Below are 13,117 nucleotides of genomic sequence, written 5' to 3'. Positions count from 1 at the left end.
GAGCACATGGGAGACAATCTGCTGGGTGTGGCACAGCCTGCACAGCAGGTGCAGCTCCTGCCAAAAGGAGTCTTGTATGACTGTCCTGGCCATAGAACTCTACTTTCTATTCAAACTCATGTTTCATGTTAGCCTTGGGATGATGAATCCCTTTAAAGGCACCTTCACAGCCTGACTGCCATGGGACAGTTGAAGCAAATGCTGCCTTAAATATTGGTGCTGGGCCTGATAGTTCCCAAGAGACACTCTCTAGAACAGGACAGCCTGGCTAAACTGCCTGTCCCTCCTTTCCTCAGCTTTGGAATAGGGTAAAACATTCAGATGTATCCGTTGCCAAGCCTCACAGAAGAAACAGGCTGCATTGCTGGATATTCTGCAACTTCATGGCCCACAATGTGTTTTCCCTGCATTTGTTTCTTCCCAGAGGTCTGCAGATTTGGGGATCATGGGTGGAAAGAGTCTCAGTCCTGCTGCAGCTCTGTGTACTGGCTGCCCTCTGATGGGTCAGCATGAGTTATCTTTAATTTCTAAATCATTCATGTGTAATCTATTTCCTTAATCTTTCTCAGAGTAAATACTGTGAAAGGAGCTGAGTATCAGAGAGTGCAGGGAGACTGAATTCCTCCCTCTGCCTTGCAGGCAGTCCTTCTGTAGAATGCTAGCTTTGTGTTTACCTGAGTTCAGAACCTTCTAGCGGTGTCTAAAGTTGCAGGGAGAAGCCAGGCCTCCTTCCCCCAGCAAGGACAGGGAGCAGGCTCTGGCCAAGGCCTGTGCTGCTGCTGCTCCTTCTCCCTGTGCCCCAGGGTTTGCTCTCTCCTTCCCAGGAGCCGTCACGCCCAGGTGCGGAAGTGTGGGGCCGAGCTCCTCCTGTCCCTGATGGAGAGAATTGGAGTCACAAAGCTGGCAGGCACAGCCAGGGCTGAGAGGCTGGCACACGTGGCAGGGAAGCTTGCTCAGGACTGTCACCAGGACACAAGGTAATGATCTTCATTTCACCTCCTAAAACAGGAAAAGCCTTTTGTGCCTGGTTATAAAGGTAAAACCCCACAAGAGTGGAAACTAAAGGAAATATGAAGTTCCCTCACTGTGTGAATAAGGGTCGTAGAAGCATGGAATATGCTGAGTTGGAAGGGACCCATCAGGGTCATCCAGTCACACTCCTGGTCATATGCAGTGACCCCAAGAGTCACTGCATGTGCTTGAGAGCATTGTCCAAAGGCTTCTGGAGCTCTGTCAGCCTTGGTGCTTTGACCACTGCTCTGGCTTGCCTGGGCAAATGACTGTACTGGGTAACCTGAGGTTGGCCAGCAGAAATGAGCATTGCCAACTTCCTGTGGCTTGAAGGATTCTTTACTGAGATCAAAAGAGCTCAGATGAGCCAGTCCAACAGTTTTGATTGTCTTTAGGTGCACAACACAAAGCCAAAGTGTTGGCTAATATTCATTACTGAAGGATCCCAAACATTTGTTTTTCATTAATTTAATACATTCCTATAAATATTTCAGGGGTCTTTAGCCAACATATTCAGTCTTTCTGAACTTGGTCTGCAGATTTCTAGAATGCTGTTATCTGTGGCTCAGTGACCTCCAAATTTCTTCTTGAAGAAAACTGTGGTTTCCCAGTGGCAAAATCAACCCAAACCACCAAAGTCCCCTTACTCTGATGATGAAATTCCCATTAATAGCTGCCAAGAACACCAGAGCAACTAGCTGCCCCTGTGCATGCATATAGTATAGAATAATCAATAGGATGCAGGAGGTGTTTTGTCCTGGCTTCCCTGCCAGTTAAAGAAAGGCAAATTATTGTGCAATGGCAGCAAGACACTGCTAATAGGCTCTGACAACAAAGCAGATGTGTTTTGCTTGTTCTCTGGGATCCTTTGATCCCACAGGAGCACACCCACAGTTTCAGAGTGAAATGGTATTTTTCTGTTGCCCCACATTCTCCTCTTGCCTCCTGTGTTCATCTGACAGCACTGTGCAGTGTCAAGTGGAGGCAAATCTCCTTCTTTGCTGAGTAGGTAATGCCTTCTTGTGCAAGGATTGCACATGATGAGTTTAAGGTATAAGCCTCTTCTGTTCACACTCTTCCTTTCTTTGTTCACTTTTCTTTCCTTTCCTCCCTCCCTCCCTCCCTTAGGCATTATGGACAGGAGATGGTGAAGATGTTGCTCAATCATCAAAAATTTAAAATGCTTTTGGAGCGATCTCTTTCCACCCATGACCTGGAAGATATTCTGACAAGAATGCAGAAGAAAGTAAGTGCTTGGCAGTAGAAATGGCTCCTTGGTGCAAGTATTGCCACTGCTAATATGAGATCAAACATCCCCAATCTGTCTTGATCTCATTCCTCTTCTACTGAATCATTTTTCTCCTGGGAATGAGATGTTAATCCTCAGCCTGTTCATCTGCAAACCACAAAGAAATTGATGTTATTAGGGAAAAAGTGGAGTTTGGAATATTTTCAATATCATTCACAAAGAAGAAAGGGAAAGAGAGCAAATGGGTTTACATTTAAGTGTAAGCCCCCACCATGCTCTCCCTCCTCTGTCCCCAGTAAAGCAATTAAGTGAGAATAGTGCTTCTGAAGAGAACAGAGTCTTTGCAAAAGATACTGGAAGTAGTAGTACTAAAAATTTCCAAATTTACAAAAGATGGCCAAGTCAATCCTAGTTACTACAGTTACAGTCTTTTGGGAATACTGCCCTGCTGTCAAGCTCTGTGGAACTGGAAAAATCTTGGTGAATTCAGCAGCATCCAGTGGAAACCCCTTTGTTTTTGTTTTTGTTTTTTGGGTTTTTTTTTTTGTTTGTTTGTTTTTTTTGTGGGGGGGGCGGGGATTTTATTTTTTTTATCGACATTACAGAAGGGAGCATGCCTTTGTTCAGGCAGAGGGAGAGTGAGTGTTGAACCAAATCCTTCCAACACAATGGGCCAACCCCCAGAGAGTCCAGATTTTTCTGTTGCTTCTGTTGTTTACGAACACTTGTTGCCTGCCAGTTTGCATTATTCCCATTTATGCTGAAGACTAATGAATTTGGGATTTTAGACTGCTGCTCAGTCTAGTAGCACCCATAGCCTGCCTTGGGCTATTGAAAGCAAAGAGTTGGCATCACTGAATCCCTGGGCTGTTTCTATCTGCAAGTTAGGAAATGTTTCCCTAAGCCTTGGTAGCAGTGATCCTGGTTCTAACTTGTGTTTTAAACAGGGAATTTCCTATTTTATACTCTAAAGATTGATGGGGTTTCTCTATGTGTTTGTAGGGGATGGAAAACCAGAAGGCTGAATGCCCATCTGTCAAGGAGCTGGTGAAGAAGAGGAACGATGGCTCCAAGAAGCCCCAGGCCACATTGTCTTCTAGCAAACAGTACTGAGCACTTTATTCAGATGTGACAAAGCACATGACAAGCTGTACATGTCTCTTCCTCAGGAAAATCTTTCTGGCAGAGATGGCCAGTGACACAGATTGTTCTCTTTCCCTACAAATGCTCTATGATAAAAAAATGTCTACTTCTGCATTACACTGAACACAACTTCTTTGGAGGGGTTTTCACAACTGAGAGACAAAAAGACCCCATTGGTTGCAGCTCAGACGATCCAGTGCAGTGGCAAGGGCAGTGGTATGGAGGCTGTGACAGGGCCAAGTTTCTGCTGCCTGACTTGGGACAAGGAAATTCAACCAGGGCTTTTTTTTCATCTGAGTGGAGTCTTTTCCTGATGGGTGTTTTGATGAGAAGTCTCAGTCTAGAAGCAGGATGCCATTCCACAAAGATGCAGTTCTCATGCATGTGGTTTGGCCTGGCTGAATCATGGTTTTCTTACCCTGAAACAGTATCAAGTTTGAGTAGTAAGTAGCAATGCAATTCCTGATCAACTTCAGGCAACAGGTGTCTCAATGTGGACTTTTTGTCTTGATATTCCTGTCCTTCATCTGATTTGCTTGATGGAGACAGCATGTTTGGTTTATTTCATCCTGTGCTGCAATCAGCATTTAAGACAGGAATTTGGTCCTTGCTGTCTCTTCATGGCAGTTGCAGAGCTACTTGTACCTGTTCTCCTCTGATCACAGAGGGGATTTATTTAGCTCTGTCACGCTCAGCAGTGGCAGGAAAGTGACCACATGCCTCAGTAGCATAGCTAGCATCTTTCCATGCTCATGGAAGAGACAGGTTGATCCAGGAGAATTGTTCCCAGGGGGGTTGTTAAGCTGTGGATCTAGTCTCTAGGGAAGCAAATGAAATGTGAGCATAGTTCTGGGGTGTCTGGCTTCTGTTTTTATCTCTGTGACTGATTTTCTGAATCCTTCACATATGACCCTGTTCATCTGTTCAGATGCATCTGAGCTATTTTTGCAGATTGTCATGCCTGGTTGTAGAGACACTTCTCCAGAGTGATGAGTTTCCTTATTATGAGACAAAAACATCCCATATGAGGAGCCACTTAAACTTGGAAGTAGTGTGTCTCTTTCTCCACAAAGCAATGTGACCTGTGTGCCTTGACAGCCATCTGAAGATAGATCAGATGCATCTTATCCTTGCTTTTTCTGAGTGAGCACTGGTGAGAACGTTCCTTGCAGATTGTCTCCCAAAATGATTGTCATTAGGTCCACGTTGTTTTTCAGAGCCTCATGACTTTCCAGCTTGAAATCACATCATTAGAAAAGCTACTGAAGATGTTTTGCTCACAATTTACTGAAGGTATTATCACCAACAGGTCCTCATTTGGTTTTATTTTCCAGGGTGAAATCTACCTCTGATGGATGCCTCCTACACCGTGCACAAGCCCAGGTCACGTTACCTCCGGTTGAGGAAGAAACGGAGCTGCTCCAGAAGCTTTACAATCTCCTGGAGGCCAACGGGTTTCAGATGCGCATGGAAGGAGTGTCACTCCTCCAAGACCTGTGCAAAACCAGCCCCCAGCTCATCTCCACTAACATTGTCCAAGTATGTAGGGTATCTTCATTGCTCCTTTCCTTTAGCTCCTTTCCTAAGCCTGTAGCAGTAAAGTTAATTCAGTGTGTCTTGGCATTCCATCCTGGCTGTTTGGGACATGCTGGTCCCTCTTACCCAGACAAATTTAATGCAGGTCCAGGCTTCAGGACAAGTTATTTCAGTCCAGCTGTATACGTCTGGCAGGAGCCTATTGATGCTGTTCATCAGATGATGACAGAATTTTCTGCTGGTGTGACTGCTGCTCTCTCCTACTCCCAGCTGGGTTAAGTGAAGGCAATCCAGCCACTGAAAGCATGGCAATTATTCTCTAGACCAAAAATGGGTTTACCTAGGGAAGAGAAGATCAGACTGGGATGGTTTAAACCCAGGTTTTTTTTAAGAATACTTCCATATACTCCATCTAGTCTTGCACAGGCACAACTCTGGCTCTCATTTCCATCCTTGTTCCTATTCCTCTTGGTAAAGACAGTGCTCACCCTTCTTGGGGGGTCTTTTTTTCTCCTTGGAAAAGGAGGAAAACAGCTAAGGACTCATCTCTGCCATCTCCTCCCAGTAGCTGCTTTTCCCCTTTCTCCAAGAAAAGGTGCCTGATGATGTGTCTGTCAAGGGACTGAACCTGCTCTAATGAGGGCTGTACAGCTCATTAAATTCCAGAAGTCTACCTGTTACTTAGAGAAATGGTCTGCGTCCTGGAAGAGTTGATCAGAGTCCTGCACTTCTCCAGATACTGCCGCTGAGACAAACAAAAGAAAACTTAGATCTCCTCCAGCCGTAGTTTTGGCAAAATCCTAATTGCCCTCAGTACTTGAGGCAACTGTGTAGAAAACCGGGCATTGTAAACATCTGCTTCCATACTTCTAAAGCAAAGGTAGTCTTTAGCATGAATAAATGGAATGGATTTAATGATTTACAGATGGAGTGAAATACCATAGGAACTCTTCTGTCCCCAACAAAACCTCTTAAAAACAGAAGAAAATCTTTCTAGCAGCATGAGGTTGCGCCACCATTCCAGTGAGTGGCCCACAGGAAAAGAGTGAAATTGTGCAAGCAAGTGCTGACCTGGCAGAAAGGATCACTCTCATCTTTTACATTGCTGACTGCTACATCCACTCTTCAAACAAGGACATGTGAATCCAGCTTTCATGTTTGTTCTATTCACAGATTTTTGAATATTTTGTCCTGAGAATATCTGACAGCCACAAGAAAGTGAAGCAGAAGGCGCTGGACGTGCTGGCTGAAATCACAGGCGTCCTGAAAGATGCCTTGAACCCGGTGATCATTGGTTTGGTGGAAGGAATAACGAAGAACCTGAACTCCAAGGACCCCAGGGTTCGTGCCGCAGCTGTGAAAGCGCTGGAAGAATCCATTGCTCATTTAGGTAAGGCTGAGCCCTGGCATGGACTCTCCTCACCTGTGTCTCTGTCTCTCCGACACAAGAGAGTGCTGAGTGCCTTGATAGCTGCTGTTGTCTGTGGAAAGCTCCAGCTGGCATCCCCCAGAAGCTGTGCAGGTGCAGTCCTTATGCACCAGTCCCCCAACAGGCTTGAACGTGATCAGCATTTCCCAAAAGTCCCAGGAGCCCTTGGCTCTGTGCTGCCTGTCTGAAGAGCAAGTCCCAGACTACAGCTTTGCTACAGTTCAGAGGCAAAGGGGGTTTGGAGTTTGCTTGGGCCCCGTTTGACTTCCCAAATGAATAGCTTTGCTCTTGGCATGAAGGGAGAGTGACCCATCAGAGCTCCTGCAGAGCAGCCACCGGGAATGCTCTACATGATAGGCATTAGCTGCCTATTTACCCCTTTTCTTCTTTGTCTTCTATTTTCAAAGGGGAACTTAGGATTCCCCAAGTTCATTTCTTTATAACAAACAGGTATAAACCCAGCTGTCAATGATGCCCTGTTCCACATGTTGTTTTGCATGGGGCAAGATGTCTACAGCAGTTAGCTACATAGGCAAAGGCTGCTCTCAATTCCTTTGCCACACAGATTTATGTCAGCTCTGAAAATGCCACACTGAGGAAATATGCCTGAAAATAGGAGTGTTGAAGAGGCAGGTGTTCAAGGGGAGTTGCCACTTTCTCCTCCTCAGCTGCTCTGTGAACTCAGGAACTGCCTGACTCGGTGCCTTTCTGTGTCCCAAGTATGGGGTTCTTCCTTTTTGCTCTGGGATGCAAAACCATTTCACTACTTACATGTGACTGAACTCTTGATGTCCCTGATGGGAAATGTTTTAACATAGCTCCTGATACAGCAGACAACTTTGCATTTACAAATGTGAAAGGAGAGCTTTTCTTTTGCAATTTAAATCCCTGCCAAGCAGACTGGAAGGAATGAAGAAAAGGATTCAAAAACCAGCAGAAATGTACTTTATTTTATAGAATGGGGTTGCCCCTACCCTTTCCCTCTGCACTGTCCTTTCTCCTATGGCCTCAGAAAAGTGAGCAGAAACATGTGTTTCACTTGTAGATAAAGTGTCACTGCTGAAGGAGTTCAGCTACCAGTGGAATCAACTGAGTGGCCAAGCTCTGCTGGATGTCACGGAGTGTATCACAGGTATGGCCTCCCCTTGTAAGCCAAGAGGTCTTCCCAGGGAGTATTTACAGGCAATGCCTGTGAGCAGACAGCAGAGTAGCTCCTCCAAACCAGGAGGTGCTGAGCTTGTCCCTCCTGCCCAGTGCCCAAGGCAGGTGTAATTGGCAGGTTTCCCTGGCTGCTGCAGAGCTGTGCAGCACCTGAGATGGGGACAGAGCTCGGCCTCGGGGCTGAGCTCCCACTGGGGCATCTCAGAACCCAGCTCCAGGAAAGGGAGGGACTCAAAATACCCCAGCTGGCTCCTCTCTTGGAAGCTCAGGGACATCTGTCATCTTTTAGGGAAAATGGTGGCAAATGCTGTTTCAGGGGATCAGTTTGTTTTGTCCTCACAGAACTCTTGTTTTTCTCTTGGAAAGCTTTGAGGCTGAACTGTGCAGAGCCTGGGGTCACAGCTTAGGTCAAAAGTCAACAGACGTATTAGAGGCAGGGATTTAGTGCAAGGCAGCCTTTGGGGGCAGAGGGGCAGAAGCAGAGTGCTGAGGCTCCCTGCCTGTGCTGTCAAAGTGGCACTGGACTGAGCATTTCAGGGTGTGCAAACAGTGTCTGCCTGTGTCAGCACTGTCCAAAATGTTACAAATGCAGCTGATAATTGATTCCTCAGAGGTGCTTGCTATGTCAGCAATAGCCAAGGAATGGGAAAATTATAATCCCAATATATACTAGAACAGACTATTGATAGCCTTGCTTTAACTGGGGCTAAAGCCACTGCTAATTAGGCCAATATCTTTGAATGCAAGGTTTAATACACTTTGTGTCTTCATTAGGAATCTCAAAAGGGCATGTTCAGCAATTGGGAATGTCAAAGGCCCTTTAAAGAGCTTTGAAAAAAGTAGATCTCCAGCAACAGGGAATTTAGTTTTACAGATCTTTTGATCTCTTTTTCAAATAAAGGAATGAAACATAAATTAGGACTACTTTAGAAAAAGTAGATGTTCTCTCTGAGATTCAGTAGGAAGAGACAGCTGTTCCTTACCTTCAATAGTCACCAATGTCTTTAATTGTATTTAAACTCAAATGAATTCCCATGTTAAAATGGGTATCATAACCCTTTTCCTGCTTAGCACAATTGGGGTTTGGGTACTTTCAGGAGCTGTTTTAATGTTGATGACTGCCAGTGGATTAAAAGCATAGAGAAAATGAAGTCTCTTCCACCACAGAATAATAAATGGCTACTAGATAACATTTTGCCTGATCAGAAAATAAGAATGGTCTCCAGAGCTTTTCAGGATTTGATCTTTCAGCCAAATCTGCCATGCAAGGAGCCTGTTGGTAGTAAATTTTTGTCTGTGTTTGACATAGTTTGGTTCAGAAAATGAGCAGAGAGCAGTTTTCAGAGACAATATGAGAAAATACTTGTGTTTTGGATGAATTTCAGTCCCTTGTGTAGCATTTTGCTCTCTCTATGCCCCTACTTCAGTGGACATTATAAGAAAAAATGCCATTAAGATTGGGAGGGGAAATGGCATTAAAATGTGGAGATGCTCAAATGCCATAGCAATGGGGTCTGGATAATTCTCTAAGGCACCCTGAGGTTTGAAACAGCTGCTTGTTGGAAGCCCCAGAAGCATTCTGCCAAAGACACCAGCTAGTCACTGATGTTTCCAATCCAACTGTCAAGCAGCAGCCATCTCTGGTGGGCTGGAGTTTTGAGGTGTGTTCTAATCCTGCCCTTTGCAGTGTGCCACTGAGCAAAGGGAAGAGCCAGATTAAACATGTGGCACTTGACATCAAAGTTATGAAAATGGAATCATCCCTTTTATTAGAAATCCCTCCATTTCTTCTCTATGGTGCATTTCCAAATCTTCAGTGTGGGTTTAGACAACTTCTTAATGGAAATAAAAAGCAACTGGACATTTCATTCATTGCTCATGCAGAAAGTGATTGTGCAATAATTTAGTAAAGGTACAAAGTCTGCCACAGGGACAAGGCTGTGGTTGGAGAAATTAGTCCTGAGGGGTTGGTGGTTCTGTTTCCAGGATGATCAGCTGCTTTGCCCGTTTCTGGATCATGGGGCTCTGTGCTATTTTGCTGATCTTAGCCAGAAGGCTTCCAATTAGCAAGAGCAGAGGTAGATCCCTGTTTGCATTAGGCTGGTGGTTGAGAAGCTGTGTCTCTCTCCCGGCAGTGCTTGTGGAGTGGGTTTATGCCAGGAGCCCTGAAGTGGTCCAGCACGACGCCCTGCCCGTGCTCTGGTCCTTCCTGGAGAACAAGGCGCTGCCGGTGCGAAGCGCCAATGTCCGCACTGTGGCCACCAAGCTTGCCTCTGCCCTCTACAAGGTGATGGGCACCAAGCTGAAGAGATGTGCTGCCAGCCAGCCTCCACATGTGCGGGAAAACCTCTCCAAAATGTTGGGCTGGTGAAGGCATGATGTTCTCCAGAGAGATGACAACGTGCTGAGTTGGACACCTCCAGATCTGCCTTGTTAGCTGTGCCAAAAGAGACCAAATGCTAAGGAAGGGTGTGCACCTGCCCCCTCTCTCTCCATCGCCCTTCCTAGTCATGGCATGGGGAGCCTGAAGCAACTCCAGACTGAGGAAAAGGTGAAGGCTGATCATGGCTCAGCCTCACACAGAGGTGAGGGGGTAGAGCTGGGCCAATCTCAGGTGGGAGGAAGGGTCTTGTGGCAGCCCAGAGAGCCTGTGCACATTCTCAGTGAACAGCTGTGCCTGCATGTGCCCCTGCAATGAGCTGTGCTGCTGCCAGTGCCTGTGGAGCTGGAGGGCTGCTCAGCTGTGGGGCAGGCAGAGGAGCAGGAGGGTGCATGTGCAGCTGAGCCATTGCTGGAGAGCACAGGGCTCTGGGCTCCCTGCTGTCCCAGGGCAGCCCAGAGGCCAGGGTGCTCCTGTGGCATTCCTGTGGAAGTGGGCCAGGGTTTTCCCTTGGCCTGCCTCAAGTATCTGCCAGCAGGAGCATGTTTCCCTGTGCAGCTCTTTAGAAGTTTGCAGGAAGTCTGTCCCATGAGATATGGAGCTTTAGCTGCTTTAGGTTTGCATTGTGGCCCCTGTTAAACTTTGTGTCTCCATTTTGCAGATCGGACTGGTTACAGTCTTACCGAGAAGGTTCCTCTGGACAATTCCCATGGTGCCTTACCCAGAAAGTCCTTGCCTGCTGTACAGAAGAGCTCTCTTTCCTCCAAGCTCAGGAAAAAGCTGCTGCCTGAATGAAGAGTGTTTGAAGAATAGGATTTATATGTTAGGTTTTGTAGTAGATGTACATATGTTCTGATCCTTAGATGTAGTTTTGAATAAATGTGTTTTGATTGTACCTTTAAATCTTGATTACATATTTTTAATTTTGATGATGAAAAAAAATAAATTAATTAATTAAATTTAAATAAACCAGGAGGAGAATGTGAGACCAGGTCCTGCTAGCCTAGAGATTATGGGAGTGCAGCTCACTCAATGAGCCAGGGTCCCACCACATCCTTTCCTCCTCACTGGGCCTCTCCTCTTCCTCTTTGGCCATGTTTTCTTGGTGTCATTTGTGCTGCTCTTTGCTACTTGATATTACGACAGGGCCACCTGTTGACTTGTTTGGAGGACAATGGATCCAAAAGATCCTGTATAGTCAAAAGATTTCTACCTAGGTGTGTTCTGTGCTCAGAAAAGGCCAGAGAAAAGAAACAAAGAGAAGAGTGTCCAAACCCCAAAGCTTTGCTCCTTTGCAGTCTCACACAGATCTGGCTCACAGGTGTCTTCAATCACAATTTCATAGGTAAGAAGAATTCGTGTCTTTCACTGGGAAAAGATGCACTGCTTTGGAAAAGTCTCTTTATGTATATTTACCCAGGACAGCAGCCCAGCTGTGTTGTTTGCACCTTGTTTGCAGAAGGATGAGTGCACTGGGAGGCCAATAACAAGTGACAAGGGTTCCTCAAATCTGTACCGCAGCCTGGGTGCCATTCAGCCCAGAGCTAGGGGACAATTTGTTCATCATGGAACAGTGCTTGCCACTGAAATGAATTCCTGCACAGCTGGAAGAAGCAATTCTGGATGCAGCTCCAGCTGTTAGTGGGCTGCATGATCATTGATAATGCTGCCTTTCCAGAAATTATTCCACAGTTTTCTTTCATAGGCATTTGAAGCTTTTGAACTTCACATTTCACTTTGCTTTGCCTTAGGGAAAAACACTTCTAGGCCCAGTGCAAAATGTAACCTTTTGCCAGCAAAGTTCTCATGGTTGCCACCTTCTGATGTTACAGAAGAAACGACATGGGAATTGTGTTAATTAGGCTTTCTGAAAGAAAAACTCTATGTCACCTGGCTGCATGTGTTTGTTTAGCTATGGGTCTAGTCCTGGCCTAGTAAAGCCCAGGCAGGGTGGCATGTTGCCGGGAAAACTAGCCCGTGAGCTTGTGGGGTTGCCATCACCAGCAGAGTGAATGTGGCCTTTGGGGATTTCTCTGGAGACAAAATTAGGTACCTACTCCATGCCTCAATATTCTCTTACATCTTTCTAAAATATCCTAGAAAAGGCTGTGAAACTTCACATCTCCTTGCACAGCCACTGTTTGAATTGGGGCATTTTTGTCCCTCCCCAAAGTCATTGCTCTTGCACACCAGAAACATGAACATCCACCAACAGGAATGATGCACGGTCCTCCTGCTGCTGCTTCAGAGCACTGGGAAGTGCAGACCTGGGTATGACCACCATGAACACTCAATTAGCATTTCATGCTCCTTCAAGCTATCCAGATCTCAGGGCTTTTTGTTTCAAAGCAGCCACTGTACTGGCTCTAGGGAAGAACAGGAAATGGGAAGCAGCAACTGCCAGCCTTGCAAGGGTGTAGGGGAAAACCACAAGTGTCTGCATCAAAAGATGAATGGGAAGTGTGTAATTGCCAAAAGCCAAAGCCTCATTAGGATAGCAGGATCAGGTCTTTACTGCATGCTTGCATGAAGATCATTTGGGACCTCCTTTTTTGTATCTCATGCAGAAAAGGAGCTCTTAATAATACCATAGTACTTAAAAGCGCATTGGGATGTAGCTCTGTAGTGGTTCTCAATGAAGCAGTCTGCCTGCTTTGTCACTGCCAGCCCTGGTGAGCCTGCGAGGGATCCTAGTGTATCCCATGCCTGCTTTGCCTCCAAGCAAAGCTTGCGTTTCCTTCTTAGTGTAGAGTAAATAGAAGAGTAATAAAATGGACAATTAAACTGACCACTTTGGAGGATATGCTCATGCTTTCACATGTCAGTTCTGTACCTCATGCTCCCAAGGCCTGTTACTCATTATGGAATATTTTAATAAAAAACCTCAGTTCTCCTGTTGCATCTGAATAAAATTGCATAAAATCATAGAGAATTCTGCTGGCAGGAGCAAGACAAGAGCCTTCCAACACTCACTTGCAGCAGTCCTCGATTTTTGCAGCCCATTGTGAAAAGCTGCTGTAGACTGAGTGTTTGGAGTTGGTTTGGGCCTTTATGAAAGAGATGTGGAACAGAGTGCAGGGCTCTCCTAGCAGAAAACTGTTTGTCCAAGCCCAGGGACATGGTGCTGGCAGAAGCGGAGCAGCCCTGCTCCCAGCCCAAGAGTCTGTGAGCTGAGCCACGCCAGGGAGAAAAGGCACTGAGGGGCTCC

At 46.0% G+C, this 13,117-nt stretch overlaps 1 protein-coding gene and 1 long non-coding RNA gene across 2 annotated transcripts; both read left to right on the top strand.

Annotated features, from left to right (window-relative positions):
- The first annotated feature begins 6 nt into the window (after positions 1–6).
- Positions 7–7,683, top strand: LOC135278304 (TOG array regulator of axonemal microtubules protein 2-like). Its single transcript, XM_064384860.1, has 8 exons — positions 7–74; positions 825–977; positions 2,140–2,257; positions 3,263–3,366; positions 4,738–4,942; positions 6,113–6,329; positions 7,414–7,500; positions 7,667–7,683. Exons 1-8 carry the CDS (start codon positions 7–9, stop codon positions 7,681–7,683), a joined length of 969 nt encoding a protein of 322 aa, XP_064240930.1.
- A 16-nt stretch (positions 7,684–7,699) lies between these two features.
- LOC135278376 (uncharacterized) lies at positions 7,700–10,812 on the top strand. The gene is made up of 2 exons (XR_010345890.1): positions 7,700–10,114; positions 10,571–10,812. It is a non-coding gene; the product is annotated as an uncharacterized LOC135278376 (long non-coding RNA).
- The last annotated feature ends 2,305 nt before the right edge of the window (positions 10,813–13,117 follow it).

This window comes from Passer domesticus, chromosome 11, assembly GCF_036417665.1.
Source record: "Passer domesticus isolate bPasDom1 chromosome 11, bPasDom1.hap1, whole genome shotgun sequence".
Classification (NCBI taxonomy): Eukaryota; Metazoa; Chordata; class Aves; order Passeriformes; family Passeridae; genus Passer; species Passer domesticus.
The sequence above is the reverse complement of the archived record's forward strand: the minus strand, read 5'-3'. Positions and strand labels throughout refer to the sequence as shown.

Excerpts from the sequence above, each read along its gene's own strand:
- LOC135278304 (XM_064384860.1), top strand. The coding sequence starts at position 7 with ATGGGAGACAATCTGCTGGGTGTGGCACAGCCTGCACAGCAGGTGCAG. Across the intron at positions 2,258-3,262 it reads TGACAAGAATGCAGAAGAAA|GGGATGGAAAACCAGAAGGC; the intron begins GTAAGTGCTTGG and ends ATGTGTTTGTAG. Across the intron at positions 4,943-6,112 it reads TCTCCACTAACATTGTCCAA|ATTTTTGAATATTTTGTCCT; the intron begins GTATGTAGGGTA and ends TTCTATTCACAG.